General features: G+C 35.7%; 1 protein-coding gene across 2 annotated transcripts in view; it reads right to left on the bottom strand.

Moving 5' to 3' along the window:
• LOC129727701 (vesicular glutamate transporter 1) overlaps nucleotides 1–20,149 on the bottom strand; it is a 156,355-nt gene extending 136,206 nt beyond the window's left edge. The window contains exons 1-3 of one of the 2 annotated variants that reach the window (XM_055685768.1): nucleotides 19,597–20,149; nucleotides 6,251–6,361; nucleotides 3,334–3,552 (exon numbers count right to left, since the gene is read on the bottom strand). In XM_055685768.1, the coding sequence (XP_055541743.1) occupies nucleotides 3,334–3,383 (50 nt within the window). In that variant the 5' untranslated portion in view covers nucleotides 3,384–3,552; nucleotides 6,251–6,361; nucleotides 19,597–20,149. The remainder of the gene's footprint in view (nucleotides 1–3,333; nucleotides 3,553–6,250; nucleotides 6,362–19,596) is intronic. The other variant, XM_055685767.1, reaches the window with a different exon arrangement.
• Nucleotides 20,150–26,153: the final 6,004 nt, after the last annotated feature.

Here is a 26,153-nt window from a genome sequence, read left to right as displayed (position 1 = left end):
GAGGGGAAAGCCGATGGAGTGAACGTACGCACGCCGGAAAATGAACCGCACCCGGGGGTGTGAAGTGGTTTCGATCCGGCGTTGTAGAAAAAAGCATCTGTCCCAGGCATGAAACAACTGCCAGAACTGGGAAACAGATGGTAGGAGAAGCGGCTCTCAATGTCCTCGAGATCGAAGTGTAGGACAACAAATACAAGTGATATTGAATTCCGGCACGATTCTATCGGTGGTGTAATTGGTTTTTGATATCTACCCACGTAGTTGAGGAATATTGATGCAAACTTTTCGCGATACATAATTAAGGTTTTTAAAGATTATCCCAAGCTGTAATCTATAATATCGAATATAACGGGATTTATTACTACTATATTTCAACTTAGGTTTTCTTACCTGACAAAGAGACATTCATTGTTATTCACCGACACCAGCCCCACATAGAATAATTTCATAACCGTATCATGTATGTTTAATTTAATTTTATCTATCCTATCCTATCCTATCATATCCTATCCTATCCTATCCTATCCTATCCTATCCTATCCTATCCTATCCTATCCTATCCTATCCTATCCTATCCTATCCTATCCTATCCTATCCTATCCTATCCTATCCTATCCTATCCTATCCTATCCTATCCTATCCTATCCTATCCTATCCTATTCTATCCTATCCTATTCTATCCTATCCTATCCTATCCTATCCTATCCTATTCTATCCTATCCTATTCTATCCTATCCTATCCTATCCTATCCTATCCTATCCTATCCTATCCTATCCTATCCTATCCTATCCTATCCTATCCTATCCTATCCTATCCTATCCTATCCTATCCTATCCTATCCTATCCTATCCTATCCTATCCTATCCTATCCTATCCTATCCTATCCTATCCTATCCTATCCTATCCTATCCTATCCTATCCTATCCTATCCTATCCTATCCTATCCTATCCTATCCTATCCTATCCTATCCTATCCTATCCTATCCTATCCTATCCTATCCTATCCTATCCTATCCTATCCTATCCTATCCTATCCTATCCTATCCTATCCTATCCTATCCTATCCTATCCTATCCTATCCTATCCTATCCTATCCTATCCTATCCTATCCTATCCTATCCTATCCTATCCTATCCTATCCTATCCTATCCTATCCTATCCTATCCTATCCTATCCTATCCTATCCTATCCTATTCTATCCTATCCTCATAAAACCTCTCACATCATATTTTTTTGTATTTTTGAAGTAGAATACTTCTTTCAGGAAGTTCGGCTACATAGGGATGTGAAATGAAAATCTAAAACCGAAGAAAGTGAAAAATATGTCCAATTTCAAATGCTAATAAATCGGTTAGTATTCGATGGATTTTCTTCGTTCTTGCAGCAATAGATTGGGAAATCTTCTAAGATTCATCCCAAAATAAGATAATTGTAATTCTATTATTCACACTATTGTACTATTGAAAATAGTCAAGCCTTGTTAAAACGAAAAATTCGACCTCTGATTGGTAGTTATATGATTGCTTCCCAAGCACGGTCGACAGAATCATATACCTTGCAATTGAAAACATGCTATTTGGCCTATATAAGAGCCTCAGTTTCAGCCGAAGCCGCTCATAATAGTTCTAGACAGCGACAACAGCAGTCGTCCTTCCTTAGCAGCAGCACTAGCTCTGTGGTTGGTCACCACGTCTCAGGAGCAGAGGGGTTTTTCTCAGCGTGTGTCGCCAGACAGCCATTATTCCCCCTGTGTTGGGGCAGCATGAAGATTGCATTGAATTGAATTTTTGACAACACAACCCAAGTAACAAAACTGGTTTTATCAAAGTTTTATAGCGCTGTTTTGGCTGTTTTAAGAGCTATAAAGCTGTGATAAAACTAATATTGTTACTTGGGAAGCAAGCGTTCTGTGTTGGATCCTAGCAATTTAAATCTGTCGCGCCCGTCTAATTCACTGAATGTGAAATAGCTTCCACAGTGCATGTTGTCCGTGTATCTTAATTCCCCCATTGTTAGGGCAGCTCAAAGGCTGCGATCAGCAACCGATTTTGAACCGCAAAATGCCTTTTTGAAGACAAATAAACAAGTAATTGAAGGTTAATAATTTTCTGGTATCAACACAAGCAGACATTCCGTGCGGGATGCAATCAAATTCTGTTGCAGTTGTATAATTTTACCTTAATGAGGTAACCCCCCACTGTAAGGGCAGCGCAAAGGCTGTGATCAGCATAAGCGATTTTGAATAACAAACTGCCCTATTAGAACACCCTCACAAAAGCAGTTAGTTCGACTATGCAGAGCTAATGTGAAGTCGATTCAATCAATCAGCATGAAAAAAATTTCGTCGTCTCCCAGCTGCTAAGTTGCAACATGATGCAACACGCAGCAGCGAGCAAACGAAATCGCTTGATGTTACAAGCCGCAATACGGTTAGGGGTTAAATAAAGTATTCTACTTCAACCTTGCGGTCGTGGCTTTGCACACAACCCTCCTGTGATTTTTCCATTAGATATTGGGCTTTTATTTTAAGATTCCCCTACTTTTTATACAAACGTTATGTGACCAAAAATCTGCAACAGGATTTAATTTTCAATTGTGTCTTTAACGTTCAGGAAGATATTTCGTTATTTGACTGCCGTCAAAACAAATGATTCTACGCATCCCTTCTATTGAGTTCAATTTCAGAACATGTCGATCATTTTTCTAGTACCTCAATCATCTAGACAGAATAAATGAAGCGTGTATGGAACTGATAAGCGTAGCTGTTCTCCCTTCAGCACTACCGTAATACGATTCCACATAAACCGCTTACACGTCATAAATTTGTTGGTGAAGATGATATCAAAAGATATTCCAGTTAGGCCTAGTTTTGCTCCGCAGAAACATCCGTACTGAATGCTAGTTATACCGAGGAAAATACTGAACAAACGAACTTCAAGACTTCTTTGGGAAAGAGTGGTTTTATGTGATACGAAAACGTAAATCTTTCTTGCCTCTATAGTGTACCTATAAGCAAACCATGCAGAACCAAGTGGAAAGCGAATTTTGTATCCATAGGGATGGATTAATGGGATGGAAAAACTTGCGCCAAACAACTGTAGGACCGTATCTTGGTAACGGCATCGGACAGCCTACCAACACGATGATGCGTAATAGGTACTCGTTCAAGTGGGATTTTTAATCAGGATTATTTAGACTCGCTAGGAATTGTAACTAAAAATTTTGTTCCCATTCGAAAACGCGAAAAATACAAACAATTAGTATTAGAGCGGCACTTTAGTGGCAATCGGTTAAACATGTATTTTGTTTTAATATTGGTAGGTATTACTTACCCGCCGAACACGTTGGAAGCGCGATCCTTAATTGCAGCGAAGGCGGCCATCTCTTTTGCGGTGCGAAGTGGCAATTACAGAGTAGATTATTTACACAGAGAGACGAAGCCTTTTCTTACTTTGGCCCTATTGCGATTGGGCAAGATTGTGCAAACAGGTGCTTTCAACAATGGTTATAACTGGATCATGGCATTGCGTAGGATAGGTGTTGAATGTGATCTGAAAGTGTACGGAAAGAATACAAGAATATTAAATAACATTTTTAAAGTTTCCGTGACATGTTAGTCTCTCGAAAATGATTCATCGGGAGGGAGTCTGTCAGATACACACCAGAGCACCACGAAAAATTTTGAGCGCTAACATCTTGTTGTTTCTTTGTGAAGAATCATTTTCAGCAACTATTCAGTAGGGTGAACAGGTATAATAGATATACAATGTACAATACACAATTTGCTTAAATATTGAGTGTTTTCTGCTACACTACATCTCCGTGTTCCCCATTGCTTTTGACCGGAATCAACCCAGAATTCCCCGTGAAAATTTATTTTTTTAACTTTGGATAGCATACAAAACTAAACTAACATTATGTGGTTTTCTCTGCCAAGTAGCATCTATTGGTTTTCATAAAAGTATTACCAAATGAGCCGTTGCGGAACAGAGTGGTCTATGTGCCATCGAGCAAATTGGTCAGGAGAAGCAATTTTCGAAAAATCTCTGAGTAAAATTCATTTTAACGGATTCTTTCAAACAAAATGTTCTACTATAAAGGTTATGAAGTGGTTTAACATGTGAATACATGAAATTGCCATTTTTTTGGCGTAATAAATTATTTTACCGTACCAATGTACATAGACTACTCTGACTTCATTTATATTTCACTGGAATCCTCGTATCGTTTCGGAACAGAGTGGTCTATGTACATAAACATAAATAAAAATAACAATAACTCATATAAAATGGCTAAAGTCACATGTTATATGATGTAAATGACATGTCACATGTAACATATGACGTGTAACATTGCATGTAACACAACATGTTACATATTACATGATATTTGATATGTTATATTTTTCGTTCTACATTACGTGTATCATGTTACAAATCACGTGTAACATGTTACAGGCCAAGTGACAAGTTACATATCACATGTTACATGATAGTATTACCTCGATATATGTACATAGACCACTCTGTTCGGACGAAATTTCAACATGGTATAAATCAGCTTTAAAGTTCGATTTTTCGAAATTTTTCTATTTTCCCAACTTCAGCTTCTTGAGTAGATGCGGTTTATGTAAAAACTCATTTTTGAAAAAAATGGTCTTTAGACCACTCTGTTCCGCAACGGCTCAAATGATGAAAAGGTCACTGAACTTCATGCTAAGCCGAGAAATGTTCAATGTTTCAAATGATGGCAAATGATGGGTTGATTCGGGTTAAGTTTACTTCCAAAACTTCAGATGCTTTATCACTTCACGTGCTAGTCTCTCCTAGATGCATGTTATATTTTTTGCTTCCTTTTTAGCGTTTTTGTGTAACAGTTATTACAAAACAGACTAATTGCAGTGCATCATCAACTAGATAGTTCACCCAAATTCATAAAATATTATAAATATTGCTACCAGATTTCAAACGTTAAAAACCGCATAACCACATAATGGATAACAATAACCAATATGTTGTTGGATAGATAAAATGTAGAACAATTTTGTAATATGCTAGTTATCACTCTAGTTTCATTGATAAGCGGTAAAATTGTTAAAAAGTTTCAATGACAAATTTACGCGAATAATGAACCAATTACATGCGAGCATTCCTAGCACAGACGACGTGAATGGACACCATCCGTTCCCTATGATATTCTTTGTATCAATATCGAAATCAAAATTGACAGAGTCTCTTCGTCCCAATAGATCAGGCCTGTCCAACCTTTATGACACGCGGGCCAAATTTCATAATCCTCAACAGCTGTCGGGCCAAAATTTTGAAAACTTTAAAATTTCAGCTAAATTTTAGATTATGTGCAATTATATGTTAGAATATCATGCTGGTTAACTTTGATTTTCATATAAAAGCAGTTCGTTTTAGATTGAAAAACCAAGAAAGATACCAGTTGAATAAAAGTAATCTTACAAGCCACAGCCATAACAAATATGGAAAACAAACAACGATTTTTTGGAATTTTTCCTTTGGTAAAACAGGATTTATATTTATTGTTGTAAGATTTTAAAATAACATGGGTTTGGAGATTAATGAGAAACTTGAAACTATTGGCTTTTTTTCCAGAACAAATCGGATACCAAAATCCGCAAACATGATTCTAAATTCTCGTCTGATAAAGATGAACGACAACTATCTCTTTACTGCCTTCATTTTTTGAAGCCGTTTTTTATTTTTGAAATGTTGATACGGATGTCATTACTCGTAAACCCTCTAGTGCACAAGTTAATTTTTAGACGGACTTCGGTAAAATCACTATAAATCTTCATAAACATTTTTTGAGTATTTATTGAAGCTTTTTAAAGGTTCGACTGAGGCCTGTCTAGAGGCGGCGCTGGGCACTAGAGGGTTAATAAGTTGAAATAAGTTTGAATTATGTTTTGTATCACTACAAATTACAATCCGAAGACGTCAACACGTGGGCCAAATGTGAAACGTGTTTCAAAACTTAACGCGGGCCGCGAGAAATGAACCAGAGGGCCGGATGTGGCCCGCGGGCCGTACGTTGGACAGCCATGCAATATATCAATTTATTTTTTCTTCCATGAGCTTAGACTAATATGATGTCTCGAAGGTAAATGTTTTTTGAAAAGTTTGAAACAATCCCCACTCTTGAACAATTCCTAAACCTGCTTTCAGAACCTAATAAAAACCGATGTCTTGAAAGAAAACATGCCAGTAAAAGCAACAGTACCTGTGGAGTAAAGAACCGCAGCTCTCTCGTTCTCTATGATTGCAGCGGTACTCTTCTATTCATACATTTCAGCGGTACACTTCGATTCGTACTGCAACGGTACTGTTCGTACTGTAAAGAGAAAAAAATGCAATGCTGCTGTTGATGGTGATTGAAAGTTTATCTTATAAATATGATTACCATCAATTACTAAACAAGAATTGTAAATTTTTGCAACGGATATTTATTTAATTTTATCTTCGATATTCACTAAATAAACGTGACCGGATAGTATCGAAAGAGTAAATTCCCAAATATATACATTTTTAGAAGACTAAGAGCCTGCGAATGCTTGTGAATTTTTGGTTTATTTACTAAATTTCATTCAGAATCTATTTTAACATTTCAAAATTGTTAGATGATATATTATAATACTAAGCTTTACCATAATAAACGTATGTATATTAGTTGTCTTCGTCATACAGCGAATGTAGTTGTGGGCAAATGAAAAAATTGTCAAGCAAAAAACAAAAATGGAATTGTTGATTGCTATGATTTTTTGCTGGAACTTGTTAGTAATTTTGTTTAAAATATCTTCTTATGTTTGCCAATTAATAAACCTTTGTAAGGGCTTCCATATTATTTTGAAAGTAAGATCCATATTATTGATTTGATTTAATTAGAGTTAAATAAGACAAAACCATTCATTATGATAACGTAAGTATTATTGGACATAGGGTTAATTCTGACTTTGACGCATTACGAGAAATTCTTGGTGCTTTTTCAACGAGCACGATATGCTTGTGCATTGTCAAATACATGTTTTTTGCACAAAAAATACTACAGGCATAATATCGTCAATAATACACGATATTCTTTCGAGTGTTGTTGAATATATTTCAAAAATTGATTTCCAGGGGTGGCTGAAAATAAAAATACGTACAGTCACTGAGCAAACACATTGATTCTGTCTGCAGACTCTGTATATTTTGTAATAAAAAATCCCCTAATTACAGTGTATAGTCCCACGCAAGCATGGAAATTTTCACTCACTAGCAATATTTCATGCAAATGTGTTCTTTGATTCATCAGATATCGCGTACAAGCTTTCCATAGAAACGCTGCTGATTGTTTTTCGCTTCTAAGAGTTCCAAAAGAAGGAGACTGAATGATTCAAACACAATAGTATTTATTGTAGCCAAATTCACTTGCATTCAACAGTATCGCGAGAATCTTTGAGATATTATCTCCAGTGATACAAAATTATGAATCCAAATGAACGTTAGATTGCGTTCAACTGTTTGCTTACCGGAGCAAGCAGGTATCATCAATGCTAACGGAAATTGTAGCATGGTGCATTAGCATGTGATATTTGAAATCACCAAGAATCATCGTGGTATATCACGGTGAAAGCACGACGCGGAGTAGCGGAATTCCACCTACAAGCAACCAACATTTGAAAGAATCGTTGCGATCGCTTGAGTGCAATCGTTCACGATTCTTTCGTGAAACATTCGCTATATGTTGCTCGCTCCGCCTAAAGCAGGCAATACTAAAACAAACATCAATGAAAGCTGCCATATATTTCTTTGCTCTAAGTTGTCCACGGCGTGTATCCTAAAACAACTTTATTTTAAAAAAATGGGCATCGCTAAAATCTTTACTATTTGAAAATATAGCTTTTTACCTTTCATTTGGGACCCTCAGGAAAATCATCCATCGCGGGCTTTCGAACAACTTTTTTTTTCATTAAAAAGTATTCTGACAGCAAAGCGTCTAACTGCCGAGAGGATAGTACGGTGCTACAAATGAAAATAAAAATGCAAGAACTTTCGAAGCGACACAGTGAAGGTTGTAAGTTAGTCGAGTGCAATTTTTGCTCATACTGGAAATTTTCCAAACACCCTAAAATTTGAAGTTATGGTCAAAATGCCGGTATTTTTACCTCAGCGCATGAAAATTAATTTTAATAAATTTGTTTTTCAACCGATTTTGAATGTTTTAGCCATTTTGGAAAGGGGAAAAATAGAGTTTTCAAAATACATACAGGTTTTTACTAACTCCTTTAAAATATGTTGAGTTATTCGAGCGTAAATCTAATTTTTTTGACTTCTCCACGAAAATTTTCAACTTCACTTGAAATTTGTCAGTTATTTTTGTAAGAAAAGTACTACAAGTACAATAGCAGTTTGAAACTCTATGCAATTTCGATAAAAAATAGAAGCTTTTGTTTGTAAATCGGCTGATAATTCGAGTAACATGTTTTTTAAGGAAATCAGAATTTTTGACTTTCATCGAACAATAATATTTGGGCTGTTTTTTCCACGGTGCTACCAATAGAAGAAAATGCAACAACTTCTGATGCCACCTCGTGTAGATTGTGACAAATGATTAGGGATGTGCGATACTATATCGATGCCGCGTGTATCGATACTTTTCTTTCAATATATCGAGTATTTGGCATCGATGCTTCAGCAAGCAATATTATCGGATATCGATATATTTTTATTCGATACTCGAAAAATATCGGAAGAAAACTCGCGTTGGCGGTGTTGCTGATACTTGAATGTGAAAATATGGGAAAGAAGAAAGCAAATATTCTCTTGTTATCACGCACTTTATGACAATTACATTTGAGATGCAAAAACCCTTGAAATGAAATATTTTTCTCAAAGCGTGGCATGCACACGTAAATTCGCTATCGATGAACTGAAAAGTTTACAACGCAATTGGTTTTTTGTGTACATGTTTCTTTTTAAATTTTTTCTACTTCTTACATACCCGACGAGGATAGTTTTAGCATGAAAAGATTCAGCGACTTCTTTACTTAGAAATCAGTGCCAACGGTGCTAGGAAAAAAATTTTACTTTCGGGAAACCGGTTTTTCGAGATATGTTTCGAAACTTAACAATTTTATGAATATTTAAACAGAATTTTAACAGTCATTGGTTCAAAGTTCATAAAATTACTTTCACAGGTCATCTTTAAAAAAAAATTATTTTGGGTGTCATGGTGATATGCCCCCGAAATATTCCTTCCAGAACAGATCCTACCGGGGCTTTTAGTGGCCATAGAAACAATGAAATACAAATAATACATCCAATATTTTCAGAACCACGATAATCGCTCTTTCGTTTTGATGTTGATAGTTGCCTTAACGATGAGTGCTTTTTTTCTCTAATATACAGTTTTCTCTAGCAGCGTATACAGTAGTGTGGATTTTCCCTGACTGTCTGTGATACTTATCACTAGAATGGACAATCGGAAAATCGTCGAGAAAATGAATATTAATAAAATATGAATGATTGTCCCTAGGTTTTTCTTATTGCAAATTTTTCATTTACATATCGTAAATCTTTGGAGTGAATCACAGCTACGATCCTTTCATCATCATTTCATCATCATAGATAATCTCTGGACACTGTTGCGCCGGAAGGTTGGTGTTGATATTCGAACCAACAAGCAGCATATTTTTCAACTGCTGCGTTCGTGTTTTTTTTATGTGAATCATGATCTTCACCAATCGCATGTTGTCTTCTAGTTGATTTCCATCAACTCCCTAAAATTCAATGAATTTACGTTTGATTGATTCCATTTAAAGTGAATTTTCTGTTTTATCTATCACTGTTAAAAATATATGATCCATTTGAAAATTTGGAAAATTGTTTATGCTTATGAACAAACCGATGCAACTCTCTCACAAGCAAAACTGCGTGATTATCGGTTTCGTTCGTTTTCTCGTTTTGCACTTCAGCCGTTTCGGTATTACGATAATACTGAAATATCGATACTTTTATTGCGATATATTTGCTACTTGATATCGAATCGTTTCAATATATCGCGATGCCAAATATCGATACTTTCGCTTCCGATTCCCATCCCTACAAATGATAGAGCATTTAAAGTACATTTTTATAAAAATGTGTGAAAATTTGTTCTCAAATTAAAAGAAAAAACATAATATATTTAATTTTTTTTAAAACTACTTATTGCACGTACACCCAAGTGAAAATTACAGATCTATCTATACATTTTGAAAGCCCTATTTTTCGCCTTTGGGAACATTTATAAATGACGTCGCATTCGAGGGGGAAGTGGGGGTTTGCAGTTTTGTGACGAAATGTGACGGGAGGAAAATGGGGGGTCAAGCCAAGCTACGTAGCAAATATGAAACTAAGAAAACTGCTACTATGGGGGAGGGCTAAAAAAGCTACGTCATTTATAGATGTTCCCTTTCCAAAACGATCTATATATAAAAAATTGATGGAAAAATGACAGAGTTGAAAATAAACATGTGAACCACAGTTCAAAGCCGGAGTTTTGACAACAACTTCAAATTTTAAGGGTATTTGAAAAACTACACTACTACTAGAGCTACAACCTACCCTTGTACCACCAAGTACCATTGAACGGGGTGAAATTGATCAATTTTTATAATATTTTCTAATTAACTAGCTTCATGTACATTTTTCCCAAAATAGTATATATTTAAAACAAGTACTGGCATGTTCTCTAGAAAACCCCTATGGCTATTTGTAAAATTTCTGTCGTGAAATTCATGAAATAAATTCGAGAATTCTATGAAGTAATATGAGATAAATCGGGGTGAAATTGATCATCCCTGAAATCCATACATTCTATTGGAAATGTTTATGATAAATGATGATTTCTGGACAGAAAAATATCAATCACAGGTAGTTTGGAAACGAAAATAACGATATTTCAGGTTAAAGTTAGGTCATTTTGGTTCACGAGCTGCAGTTTGCTAAATTTGCTCTCATTTGATCATTGTTAGATCGATTCCAATTCGGTTTGTTGCAAACTGTAGCTCTGAAGTTTCCTGTGAATTCATCAGTATTACTTTGATGGTATGGAAAAATCATTGTTGAAAATTATATATTTTGAGCTTTTATCAAACTTTACTTACTTTTCTATTAATCCCTAGTTAAGATTACTTCAAATAAATTCAATACTTTTTTGTGATTTAGAAACTTGTTCGATCAAATTTTAATGAGTTTTGACTGAGTTAGAATAATTTTTCGAAAATATGGTAAAATGGTGCCGGGCATGCAAAGGTTAACTTGGACAGGTATGTGAATCTTTCAAAAGCTGCATTTTAGGACTCGTAAACATTGCCTAGTTTTGTAAGATCAGTATCTTTTAATTAGTATTTTTTTTCACAAATTTCCAGGTGATCAATTTCACCCCATTCCACGGTATCTGCCGATTTTCATACAACAGCTTCTATTTTATTCATAATTTATTATAGTTTCAAAGTGTTTGTGTGCTTGTAGTACTTTTCTTACAAAAATAACTGACAAATTTCAAGTAAAGTTAAAAATTTGCGTGGAGAAGTTTAAAAAATTAGATTTACGCTCGAATAACTCAACATATTTTAATGATGTTAGCACAAACCTGTATATATTTTGAAAACTGTTTTTTTCCCCTTTCCAAAACGGCTAAAACATTCTAAATCGGTTGGAAAACAAATGAGTTAAAAATATTTCATGCGCTGAGGTGAAAAAAACCGGCATATTGACCATAATTTCAAGTTTTAGGGGTGTTTGAAAAAATTCTAGTATTAGCGAAAGTTGCACGCGACTAAACTTACAACCTTCACTGCGTCACTTCAAAAGTTCTTGCATTTTTTTTTATTTGTAGCACCGTAATATCCTCTCGGTAGTTAAACGCTTTGCTGTCAGAATACTTTTTAATGAAAAAAAAGTTGTTCGAAAGCCCGCGATGGATGATTTTCCGGAGGGTCCCAAATGAAAGGTAAAAAGCTATATTTTCAAATGGTGAAGATTTTGGCGATGCCCATTTTTTTAAAATAAAGTTGCTCTTTTTACACGCCGTGTGTCTCTTGCATGCGTGAGCATGTGTACCTCTCAATAGCAAAGGTTTGCTGAGATTGAGAGCTTATGAATAGCACGTTCAGGAATGATACCCGAATGATTGTTATGCGATACGATTTTTTCCATCCTTGGTCCCACGTCACCATTTCATACAACCCTAGGGCTGTATACCTTGTAGTATTTTTTTTTGTTCGCAATAAAGTGTCAACTCTTAAAACCGTGTTTAAACATAAAAACCCAAATTTATCCCCCTAGCGGTGAGACCCAGCCTTTCTCATTCAAACTTATTATATGTTAAAATAGATTTACACAATTCAAGAGAAAAAATACTCCACGAAAATTTCTGCTGGTTTCATTTTTTACTCTAAATAAGAAATAGCCAACAGCACAACTATACCGAACATTCAAAACCTAACATTCACACAGATATGAGCAGACATTAAAACATACATATGGAAATACCATGAAATAAATATGTTTCAAATACATCACGCGAAAAATCCAGATGACTACTTCTGGTTGCCGGAATACATCCTAAAATGGGCAAATTTTGCCTAATCCGGGTATTACAATGGCGAAGATGCTGACTTTCAGTTTCTGGAAATCAACTTAAGATGACCAAATATTATCCATTATGAGAATTGCGGAAGCGTTACACCCAGAGGCCAGAAATCAACTTAGGACGCCATTTTAAATTTCTAGATACATAGTAGCTTCCGATTTCTGGAAAACAACCATAAAGGGACAAACATTACCCAATGTTTTTTAAGAACATTATCCCGGGCCTGCAAGCCGGGAGTAAACTCCATATTTCACATTGAAACCCGATTTCGCAGCTTCCGGTTTCTGGAAAACATCCTTCAATTGTCAAATACATTTCAATGAAGGTATATCTAGGGTGGGGAAAAGCGATCGATTTTCCAGAACCAAGTTTTTTTAGTTCCTTTTGGGGCCCCACACAACCCTAAACTTACCGGGAGTTGATTAGTTTTGTCTCCGCTTGGCGCATTGTACTTCAAATTTGTATGAAAATTTCTATGGGAAAACCCACTTTTTTGCATTTACCTTTCTAGAAAGCTCAATAATTCTCTAATAATGCAATACATTATGTTAAAGTATAGTATTTAGACGCCGAACAACTTTGCAAAAGACACTGAAGAGCTAGAATGTCCCTTAAAAGAGCTATAGCTGTTCAAAGTTGAGTATGTCGATTTAAATGCAGAAAATCTTGTTTTCTGCCAACATTACCAATGCACCGGTGTCAGTAAGATTCTCATCAGAAGTAACCTGTCGTAACGAGTTTATATACTCAACTGGATCAAGTAAACAAATTTAGGTCAATATTCTAGGCGTAGGTAGAGTCTACAACGTGTTTCAGTGGTTACTTCTGATGGAAATCTGACTGACGCCGGTACACTGGCAGTGTTGGCAGAAAAAATGATTTGCAACATAAATTTCGACTTAATCTACTTTGAGCAGCTCTAGTATTTTTTGGAACACCCCAGCTCTTTAGTGTCTTTGGTCAAGTTGTTAGGCATCAAAAAACCTACCATCTGAAGTTATGAAACCTATGGTTTGGGCCATTTTGAGCTCTTTAGAATGGAAAAGTTTGTTTTTCCATACAAATCTCCATATAAATTTGAAATGCAATGCGCCAAGCGAAAACAAATCCAATCGACTTCCGATAAATTTAGGATTGTTTGGGGCCCTAAATATAAAAAAAAACTTGGTTCTGGCTTTCTGCTATCAAGTTTCGTTTTTCCATATAACGATTCACCACTTTAATATCCACTCTATGGGTACTAGAATATTGATGTTATATATGAAGTAATAATTTAGGTATATGTAGTATGTGAAATTTGACTTATTATTTGTGCTAAAGAAAAAGTGAAATGATAAAAATGATTTTTAATTTCAACTTCAATCCCGAGCAAGGCCGCAAACATAGAAATAGTACAATATCAAATTTAAATGTTGTTGAGGCCACATATTTTGATCGTAGCTATAGTTTTAAACAGTCTCCGGGTTACGTTTCTTCCTATAACTTATAAACCACATGCTAAAAACATTATGAAATTCATTGTTTAAGGGTTTTAAATCCCATTATTTGAATTCAACTATGTTCATAGCTTCTAAGATATAGAAGCGATTTTCACATTTTGTCGCAGCGCCTATACTAAAAGTTTGATTACAATGAAATTCAATAGCAACCTAAGCGGCAAATAGACCCTTCATTTGACATCAAGATAAAAAGAATCGGTCAGACCATCTCTGAGAAGAGTGAGTGCGAATAAAAGGTGCACATACACACGTACACACCCACCAGTTAAGTGAATTGAATACTATTATTTCTTTGAGTTTTGGTGTTTTTATTTTTCGATTTTTCTAGCTTTTAAGAAACATTATATAGATATTTTTCGATAATTTTGACTAGGTTTTGTGTCGAAGTAGCACGAATCCACAATAATTGTTTACTAGTTATGATAATTTCAGAGTTCTGATAACAAATTTGGTACTATGTTTTGACTCTTCTATGCCTTTGCATTTTTTTGGAACCTTGTGGCTTGCATGAAGCTTTGCCGGCTTTCACAATTAATAGGTAGGCTTTGCGTCGACAGAGGGCAATGATTACTAGAGACAACACTCGCGTTTCAAAATATTTCTTTACACGCGATCGTACATAATTTACGTTCTATGAGCGAAACAACCAAGCAGCGCGTAGTTTCTAGTTCAAATAACGATATCGAGCTCTTTTGTTATTGGTTTCAATATTATTACACAAACGTGAGAAATACGCGAAAAAAATGTATAACAATTCATACTGTTTTCCCTAATGAGTCCGGTGTTTTATCCTTAAGCACTCTGAATGTCGCGAGTTGATAATACGCGTATGTGAGTTAGTTAAAAACCATCAATCAAACACTCCGCTTTACTTGTATATTAGGGTGTCCCAAAAAAAATCGATGTTGAAAAAGTCAATTTCGTTTAATTTGCGTAAGCTTGATGAGCACCGATGATCAGGAAAGGGTTTACAGCATTTGGGCTTGGTGTATTCCATTTTCACTTTATTCATCTTCACAAAATGCAAACTGTTACTAACACATCTGGAGTAGTGCAATCGTATTTATATACGAAAACAGATATTATAGGTAATCCAGTAGTTATTGGTTGCGTACTTTACAAACAGTTATTATTAGTAAACACGTAGGTAGTGTTGCACGACAAACATATTTTTTTATAAAACATTCGGCAAGGGGGAACGTGTAGGTAGGCTAAGGTTTAGCGCTTGAGTTATTTATCCAATCGTTTTGTTGTCAAAGAATGAATTGTATATTTTTGATCAAGCATTCCAATGAACGTATGGTTTTTGCTGGAGAACCATGGACAAGTTGAGAAAAACGTGTATTTTCCGAAATATTATTAATTTTTCGAGCTTAAATTTAAAATAACTCGAAAACCGATGCCTTTAGAATGTTTACTACCAAGATCTTTTTGATTCAGAATGACTCTCTGCATCTTTTAATATCATCAGAATACAAATATTTTGAAAAATATTTAAATTAGGATTTTTATAAAAAAATTAATCTACCATAAAAAAATATTTTTCATTTCTCCATCCTGGACTTTCTTTTAAAGTTGCGTATCAACATCAAGTTTCTTTAAAAAAAAAATTAAAAAAAAACTCAACTCTTTTTTTTTAAATTGAAATTTAATGTTTATTTTTAATTTTTTTTTTGGTCAAAAAAAATTTTTTTTTGTACAGTGGATATATTTTTTCATTGTGCGTCTTTAATTCCCTACAACTCATTCTCAGACAGTTTTTCTATACAACTAACGGTTTCTGGGCTACAATGCTTCGAATAAAACCTATGCCAAAAGGCATACGCCCTTTTAGAATGTAAATCATGGGTGTAAAAAATTTCTCCACCTGTGAAAAATGCTCAGTTTGCTAAGCCAAATACGTGTGCAAAGTTTCATTCAAATCAAAAATGGTCGATATTCGACCATCGGTCATTTGGCGCGATTTTGCTCAGGAGCCAAATCAGTGTCAAACGAGGGTACCAATGGAGCAATGTAAATAAACAAGGTGATAATGTTAGGAGTGGATGAAAAGTGTTGTAATTGAGCGTAATAAAGAATATGTGTTTTTCCGAAGTTTTACTGACACATTTCAATCCTACATTAAAGCTGTACACTGGTTCACTTAAATTTAAACAAATTTAACAAAACATCACCAGTGTAATCTTTCAAAACTGTGTACCTTGTGAAGAATTTCTAAAAATGATATTCGCTTATGCATGGTGAAAAACAGAACTGTATAGTTCTTGTCAACAAACGGCACAAAAACTGTGTTGCCGAAACGATAGATTTTCTCTTTGCGCGACTCTATATACACATAGACTCTGCTTATACCGTTTGTGATCGGCTCGTAAGGGTGTGTTCGTGAATTAGAATACAACCCGGTATAGGGATTAGGGGTCACTAAAGTTCATAATTTTGTAAGGACTACTAAAGTTTATCATTCTATTTATCAGATTTACGACACAAGTTGATCAGCAGAACACCAAAGTCACTCACTATGTGCGTTAGGGTGACAGCGAAAATGGTCATGTCAAAGTTCTAAAACCGACCATGTACATTTTGTTTATTGGTCCAAAAAATCATCTGTGCAACATTTCAGCTCAATCGGACATCAAAGGTGTCTCAAAGCTCTCAAAGTTGTGATTTTTCGATCCTCGAAAATCTACCAAGGGGAGAGTACAGGAAATTGGGAAAATCGAAATTTTTTTTTCGAAATCAAATGTCTTAAAAATGCATAAAACGACGAGATCTGGCGTTATCTCGAAAAAAACATTTTGATCGAAAATCGGCCTTCTGAGACTTAGCCGTATTTTAAAACTGGCTAGTAAAATGACTAACAACTCGTTCCAAACCAAATTTAAATTATTTTAAAGTTCTTTGGATATCTCAAACTCGATCTCATTTAGGTGGTTCATTTATTCTTTACTAGGGTGGTTCCAAACACAATAAAAATTTAATTTTAAGTGGTTTAGTAGGAAAAATGCTCATATTTATTTGCCTATTTGACATCTTATACTTGATATATCACCAAGATGGACCAACTAGTTTTCCGCAATAACTACAAAATCTATGAAATTTAATGATATTTAAAGAAAAATTAGTTTTCTTTAAATTAATAAATATTGCTAGTAATGGCATGAGTATCGCAACATTAATGACATAGATTTCCTACTATGATTGCTTTTTCCTATTCAATAACAATAAATTTCATTTTAATTGTTTTTGGAACCACCCTAGTAAAAAATAAATGAACCACTCTAATGAAAATCAAGTTTAAGATACCAAATAAACATTGAAATAATTCACATCTGGATTGAAACCAACTGTGAGCCATTTTAGCAGCCCGTTTTAAAATATTCCATGTTAAGCCCCGGTTGCTCAGAAAATCCAGAAGGTCGATTTACGATCAAAAATTTTTTTTCGAGATAACACCCCTAATTAATAGGAACCATAAACGGACGAGATTCTATATGGTTTAACGATAACTCAGACAGTTCGGACTATACCTCGAATAGGCTGTTAAGCATGTCGTTATAGTTATTGATTATGCGGGCAGATCACGACGTTTTATGCATTTATAAGTGGAAGTTTATCAAAGGTCAAAAAATCACAACTTTGAGCGCTTTGAGGCACCCCTAAATCATGTCCGATTGAGCTAAATTTTGCATAGATCATTGTTTTGGGCCAATGAACAAAATTTATATGGTCGGTTCTTGAAATTCGATGATGAAATTTTTTCATACAAGCATTGCCACTCTAATGTGCGTAGCTCAATACCGTCGATGCAACACGTCAAATCTTCATCTAATTAATAATAGGAACACAAAAACCTTTAAATATGACAATAAAATGCCACAAAACCTTAAATACTACCTTGTGGATTAACAGATTTATTGATAAAAGGCAGCGAAATTCGGTAGTCCGATGCTAAAGCAAAGTGCTCTACTGCTTAGGCATAGCAGTTGTTCCTATAACTTCAAAGCTCTTGGTTAAACGAATGTGGTTTTTACTGAGCTTCGATTCCTTTTGCTTTCTATATCTCCTGAGACCCATTCTTGCCTTAGTAGGTTGTACGGAAAGAAATTATTATCTTGTAGGGCACATCTCAAACTAACACTCAGTATATTTTTGAATCACGTTACTAACTATCTCCTCTATTTTTACCTATTGACTCAGTGAAATTCAGAGAATAATGCACCATTGTGTATATGCTTTTGATATTTTTACGAATTTTCTTTTCCACAACTGACTTGAGCGGAGGATAATAAACAGCCATTTTGTGTCCGCCGTTACTACGCGTATAAATCTGCATAGAAATTGATGTTGTAAAAACCATATTTCTATCAAAATGAAATGATATTTCTAGAATAATTTACATCATAAAATATATAATCAAAAAACAAAGCCAAGCCTTGATGCTACGTTCCGATTCGAAACTCAACCTTCTGTTCATTATGCACCGGCTTTGCAACCAACTGTTTCAATGTACAGGTCAATTGCGGAGCTAGCGCTAGCATCCTCCTGACAGTCTCTCCCGAGCTGGAACTCGAACATACGACAACTTGCTTGCTAGACCAGCATCGTTTTTCAGAACCAGCTGGGAGGTCCGGAAAAAATATAAAATATACATGGTGCTATAGTATATAGTACAATGATAATCCTTAATATCCGTTTATATTTTTATGATAACGTTAGCGTTCCTTATAATAGCATTCTTTGATAAGAGCAAACAAGTATTTTTAAAACATTTCGGAACATGCATTCTAATTATGGATTTATTTTACCAACACTTCTAATGTATCCATAATATTTTTTTTCTTCTTATTCAGAACTAGAGCCGAGGTGACTCGCGCTGTTCTGTTTATTTGACACATACTTCACTGCCAACTGTTTTAGTGTTCAGGACAATCGCGTGGCTAGTGCTTAGATCCTACTGACACTAACATTCTCTCCCAGTCGGGGTTCGAACATACGACGACTGGCTTGATAGACCAGTAGCTGGGAGCTAGGTATCCATAATCATTGGTCATTATTATTCAGGATAGAAGTTTTTGTTATCATCATATTTTATTAAAGCCCGAGACATTTTTGAAAACTGGAATTAAGTTTGACATTTGACTTCTCGAAAATTTGTAAAAATACCAATCATATTTGCTTGTGCGCAATGCATAAAGCACACAGGTTATTCCGTAATAAGAAAGTATACTTTTATTGCAACAGATCCATCATCAATAAACGATAGTGGCAGAAATAATCTGAAAACCCAAAGTATGCCATAAGAAATTTTCAACGACCTTATCTGCAGTTGGGTCAAACGCTTCTCAGTATTCCATTCGCAATTGGCATGCGCAGTGCCCTATTTCGTTAATTACGTAACACGTTACACAAGGTCTTAGCGATATAGGAAAAACTAACAAAAGAATGACTTACATTCAAAATTTCAGGAACTATCCTTATGGCATTTATTCTAGAAATCACTACATTTTACACATTCATCTCATTTAATTGCTATTTTAATTGTGATTGAAAATCGCGCACACCACTTAATACTAAAGCCACTGGGTGATGAACATTTTACTAGAAGCTTTATATTATACACTACCGGAACACTTTTTGCTGCTGTACACTTTAAATATCCCCTGCACTTTTTTTATATCTAATTAACGCATCCGTTAATAATCCACTGCAGCCCACAGAAATTTCGAAATTCCAGGAATGGGTTCTCCAAAAGCACAACCCATTCGCCTGCTCACCCCCGTCCACCAGCATAAACTGCAACGTTCAGCACTGCACCAGGGTCCCGATGGTACTGCCACACTGCTGCTGGAATGCCTTGCAAGCCCGGGCTGCTGCAGCTGCTGAGCTAAAATGGGTCTCCGTGGGCCCACTGCGTAAGCTGCACCGAATTTCCCGCACCGAATAGAACGACAGTCGACTTTCGTCTGCTTGGGCCACGCAGTCCACGAAGGCATTTCGCCTTTGCTAGTCCTTGCCGCTCAAATCCTGCCAGTGCACTTTGGGGGTGACGGAATTTCCACCGGAGCCATGCTCTCACTCTCACGTGGTGATCATTACGCTGGTCTCGTGTGTTGGTAGCTAAAAAGGACATGCGCATAACGTGCCACCCTCATAAACTTATACGATTAATACGATTGTATTTGTGACCGTTTCGTTTGTGTTGCAAGTAGACCCCAACCCAGCGACTACGACGGGTTGAAATCACTGCTCACACACAACGATTGGCAACTGTTTATAAATTTTATATAATTTCCAGTTTCGTCCAATCGGTAGCACGTGAAGGTGGAGCTCCCGCATTTCGGGTATCCTAGGCAGCCTTATGTAACCCACACTCCGACACTCCGCTTGCAAAAGGGGGGCTGCGCTGGCCAGGTGATAGAGCTACAGCTCAGTACGCCATTAAAGGATAAATTTATCGAGTTTGCGGAGGAGGTGGTAGAGTCAACTGAAAATTACCAGTTCATTTCCATTTTCTGTCTGGCATTTGAATAAACACAACAACAATGCTTCGGAGGGAAATATGAAGAAAAACCGCTGACGTTTGCGATTTCCACACCTGACGTGACTCTTCAAGATGAAACAGATTTTAAAGTCAATAATGGAATTCTTGGTAAAAATTTATACATTAGTTTTAGTTTTTTTGTCAAATAAATGGAGACTGTAAATGTTTACTCAAGTTTGGCCACAAATATTAAATAATTCTATCAATATTGTCTAAACGTTTGAACAATTGAGCCAATACAGATTCCATTACAATCAGATAATCATGTGTTTTTCCGCTAGCCTGGAAAGAATAATTTCTGATTCCTATATTCAGACTAAATCGATATTTGAGACAAAATACTCGAAATATGAAAATGATATACAAACATAAGTAATTCAACTTATTCACTAACTTTTTCTCTGTCAGCACTTGTTTTCAGATTATGAAACTGATGATTTCGCAAACTTTAACAATAATGAATTAAAGTTCCCAATCGAGGGGAACTATTTCAATCACCCCGAGCCTATTAGCAGTTTATATCGGTTTTGAATGGGATTTTGTTAAGCACGCAAATGGCATCGGGATAGCAACCAATTGATCGCAGGACGAATTCATTAAAAATCTGAATTTGGAGCCAGAAAATATTTTTTTAAAGATATGGAAGCTCGCTGATACTGTAAAAATATTTCAAACTTGATCCAACAAAATAGCGTATTTCATCATCGCTGCTTGTCGAAAAAGAACATTTCAAACACAATTCAAATCTGACTCTGTTTGGAAAACCGAAATAATCGAATTATAGAATGCAGAACTTTAAATTGACTAATAGGCGTTTATCGCTGTCGAAACTGGAAAAAATGCTAAATTTGTCACCACATCTAATCACAAGCTAAACGATTACAGTCTTAAACGTTTCGTTGTGAAGTAGTATTAGCGGTCTCGTCATGGTAGCTAGGGAACTGAAGATGAAACTGATTCCAAATTGAGCTCACAGCTCAGATGAAAGTGCTTAAAAATGTTAAAACAAAGTGTATGAGAGCTGATTCTTAATTAGCCCAAAAAACTCAAAAGTACATCTGCCGACGAGAGAAAACAAAAACAACGAGAGAAAACAAAAACAAAATACAGGGTGTTCAATAAGTTCAAATACAACTTTTCATCGTTGTGTAAATGCGCATCATGTGCGTTAGAGTGGCCATTTCTGCAACATCATGAGATGTCCTTTTTACACCAAAAGTAATCCATGAAAATTTGAAGTTGATTCGAGTTCATTGAATATACCCTAAGTCGTACTTCATTGGAGCAAATGCGTGAAGAGAACCGTCACAATTGAATTGGCGAAGTAAAATCCGACTTCATTGACAACGTGATATTCGTGAATTCATTATTTGGAACTATTTCTATTAATTAAATTTTATTATAATTTTATTTTGAAAGAAAATATGGCAAAAGAATCGGACTTGAAATACCATTCAACCAATTTGCAAAAGCATCTAACGAAATCAATTGGTTCACAGCCAATAAACTCATTCAAATCCTTTATAATCCAATAGTTTACTCAAAAATTTCCTATGAAGATAGCGCTCAAAACAAGCAATTTTGTCAAAACCGGCTTGAACGCAATCAAATTCATAGCGATTTTGAAGAGCTCTTGGAGTTGGCATTCACATTTCTTAGTTGTCAAGCGGTCCATTTTCATCAGTCACACGCAAGATTCATGTCGCGAAACTTTTATTGTCTGAAAATATATTTACTCCGATCATTAACTACAAAAGTGTCAAATTGCATTAGAGGCATTTAAATTTTTGCAGTCAAACTTTACATTCAGGTGTATTTCAGGTGTACGAAAGCTCTTCAATGCCTTTGCTCTTTAATGCCGTGTATATCTGTATCACAGGTCAAAAAAATTCTTCCTTGCAGCATATGTTGACAAATCATCATTTTTTGCTTAAGCTTTGTTTTCCTTAGTTTTGAGTTTATGTTATATTTACCTTTTAAAATTCAATATTAGTAGCTCTTTCTTAGTCTGCAACGTGGCTTTTAATTTTTGAAATTGAGCTCATTAGCTTAGAAGCCATGCAATTCCTAGCTTCAGACTGCAATTATATATTAAAAATATGTATTCGACACAAGCCGAAAAATGTGGAATTATTAAAGAATTTCTCATAAATGATCTTAAAAACGGACACATTCACCATTCGGCTTCGTGATGTCCAATTACTCAGACCTAGTTGAATCGTCTGTTTCAATAAATCTTTCGGTCAAAAAGTTTGTTTTAGCGGGTCAAATTCGTTATCCAGTTCTTAATTAAAGATTAATTAAAGCTACCGTTTTTACAACAGGACCGACGAAGTCGAACTGCTTTGCAATTTGTTCTAAGAATTTCAAATAGAAATCCCGACAAATATTTCAAAACGTCTGTTTCCTCCCTTCGCCCAAGCCACATTCCGCTTCTTCTGCATCGATACCAACATAAACAGTATCAGCTCTTTCACAAAAGTTTGAAAATCGTCTAATCAAATTCATCATTTGAAATCGATTTCAATTCGCTGGAATGGCAAAAAAAAGATCTGTAAAATCCGTATATTTGGCAATTTTCTGTAATTCAGATACAGATTCAGTAAAGCAAAGCAAAGCCTTGGTGCTACATGGTGTTATTGAAATCGCCGATCGCTTTTTGAAACATACAGTTACATTTTGCCGCAAAAAAAAATTTATGCAATTTTTAGCACTCAAAAGGTGCATTTTTTGGGAAAAACGTTCCCGTTTGCACTGAAAACAAAATACTCATAAAAGCGATCGTTCAAGGACCCGGCACACTTCTAAACTAATGAAATAATATGAGTTTTTTAAATTCGGTTGACCCGCTGAGTCTCTATCAGGATCACCGCAAGCCTCTGCAAAAAAATAGTGTTTCGGGGAAACGGCCATTACTCCAGTAATAATTGGTATATCTCAAAATCAAACGTATTTTGTTAATATTGATAAACAGAACTTTCAGAAAAATACCACTTTGATACAATGAAAATGGTGTTATGCACTTAAAATTAAATTCAAACTTTCCTCATTTTTCTCGACCAAGAAGGTATATAACCCCTTAACAGTCTCTCCCGAGCCGAGACTCGAACCTACGGCGACTGGCTTGTTAGGACAGCATCGTACCTCGAGACTAGCTGGGAGCACAGATTCTGTATTACTTTTAAAGCGTGGTACGCAGTTGAAAAGAAAAGAGGTTCACGAAATTTGCCCTTTTTACCTAAGACAAGACGTGACAGCTGGTCACCGTTACATTCAACCAATTTGAACCGGCTGCTGATTGGCTGAATTCGATAACGCAATCGTCACGTAGAAAATACAACGAGGTTACTTTTCACTGTAAAGCAGTGATGCTGGAGAGTCATAATTTAGCTATTATAATTGTTCATAAATAATGATGCTAAAGTATGCAAGGTACATGATGTAACCGAGTAATGTATTTCACTGTTATAACTTTAAAAATGCATTGATTAATCGTTTATTACTATTTCGGTTGAAGTCCAAGAAACTTAGAAAGAAAAAATTTGGGTACCAAGAAACTTAGGAAGAAAAAATTTGATAATAGAAGTATGCTTTATTGAACATAAAATAATAAATAAGAATTGAGTATTATTCGCCTATATATTGCAATTTTAATTTGTTTTATTTTCATTGACCTGCAGAAGTTGTTAAAAATAATCATTCTGGCATCAACGGTATGGAACGTTCAAAAAAATTTCGACGGGGATGACGGCCGTTACAAAAAGAAAAATAAGAAGCCAGCTGTCGCGTCTTGTCTCAGCTTTTTACCAAACGGAATTTTGACAGCTGAGAATGCTTCACAGTAACGATATCTGACGTCAGTGAGCGCATGATTTATGCTTTTTTTCTAGAACACTTGAACACACTTGTTTACCGCGATCTGGTGAGAGCAGGGATGCCAGGTAATTTTTTCAAATGTCTTCATGGTCCGCGAAAAAATGTCTTCCTATCCGAAGCCCGAAGGCTTAAAAAACTTTCCGGCAAATCGAAAACTGTCGAGCAAAAAAAAAAGGTCACCACTAATGCACTAATGCAAAATTCGGGTCGTTCACATATTTTTTAATGTCTTCACATGTTTTCTCCAATGTCTTCACGTTGTCGTCACAACAATGGATGTCTTCATCGTTATTGTTACGTGAAAGTTCCTATACTTGTTCATTTTCTGTCATTTTGCATGATTTATGTGACAAACCTAACATCTACGTGAAAACCTCGTGCATACCATGGTTAATCCCGTACCATCTACGTGAACTTGACAACGTCAAACAGGATGTTTCGCTGTGCAAAAATAACCAGAAATCAAAATGGCGAAGCTGTTGTCTGATTTTGAACATAAAACAGAATTTCTGGATGGCTTGCAAACAGGGCTGTCATTCGCACATTCTTTGCGCTCAGTGTGTAAATTTTACGTCAAGGCACAACGAGAACGGTGCTTACACATTTTGACAACCAACAGGCACAAAGAGGAAGAGCGAAACAAAATGACTATGAAAGATATCACAAAGTGAGAAGTATTTCAAGAAAGGGAGAACGGAACACACTTTGTGCTGCTTTTTGTGACACATTGCGTGAGAACAAAGAGCTTCAGTTTGAGCAGTTTGCATTGCGTTGCGGGTAGAAAAATAGCAGAGAAAAGGAACCAAGAAAGGACCATATAAATTTTTGAGAATTAGTGTTTCTTATTATTCTTATTATAATTAGTGTTTCTTAGGACATATTACGCACGTCCAGATATATTTCTGTCCCGGCATTCATATACAATCGCTACATGCATTCACTACTGATGCCGTTCATTAGGGTGGTAATGACTGTGGTGAATCCCAGCCCTGCTTGCAAATAAGTAAATTTTCGAAAAATTCTAATAAACTCGTGACTTGAGCTTACAGGTTAGGCCATCCCTTATTTTAGAAAAATGAGCGCGATCATGAATTTAACCTCTCAAAATGTTCGTCTCGACAAGCTGAAGAAAATGATATCTTGTGGAGGTCCCTACGATAACGCTAAGTGGTTCCCCAACGGACCTAAAGATATGATAGTATGAGCGACCCTCACGCGGTGGCGAGCACGCTACTATAGTAAGCGCTATACAGATACCAGGGAGCAAGTAGATCGGTTATCACATGTGTCGGTTTACCGAAAAAAAACTGTTTTTAAATAAAAACCAATTTAGTCATTTTGTTTTATGATCCAACAAAGTTCTGCAGGGTTGTCTTTTGCTTTTCCATACAAAAGTTTAAATTTTTTTTTTTCCAGTAAATATGATAACAATTAAGTCGATTCCCGATGATAACTCAAAAGTGACCAAAATCAGTATGGGACAGTTATGCGGGTACCGGCAGTGCATCAACTTAATAGCTCTTTCAGCATGATCGTTTACTACTGTGAGACTATTGACAATTTCTCCTTTGATACGCAAAATCGGAATCCC

Source organism: Wyeomyia smithii, chromosome 3 (genome assembly GCF_029784165.1).
Source record: "Wyeomyia smithii strain HCP4-BCI-WySm-NY-G18 chromosome 3, ASM2978416v1, whole genome shotgun sequence".
Classification (NCBI taxonomy): domain Eukaryota; kingdom Metazoa; phylum Arthropoda; class Insecta; order Diptera; family Culicidae; genus Wyeomyia; species Wyeomyia smithii.
Note: the sequence above shows the minus strand (reverse complement) of the source record. Positions and strands in the feature narration are given on the sequence as shown.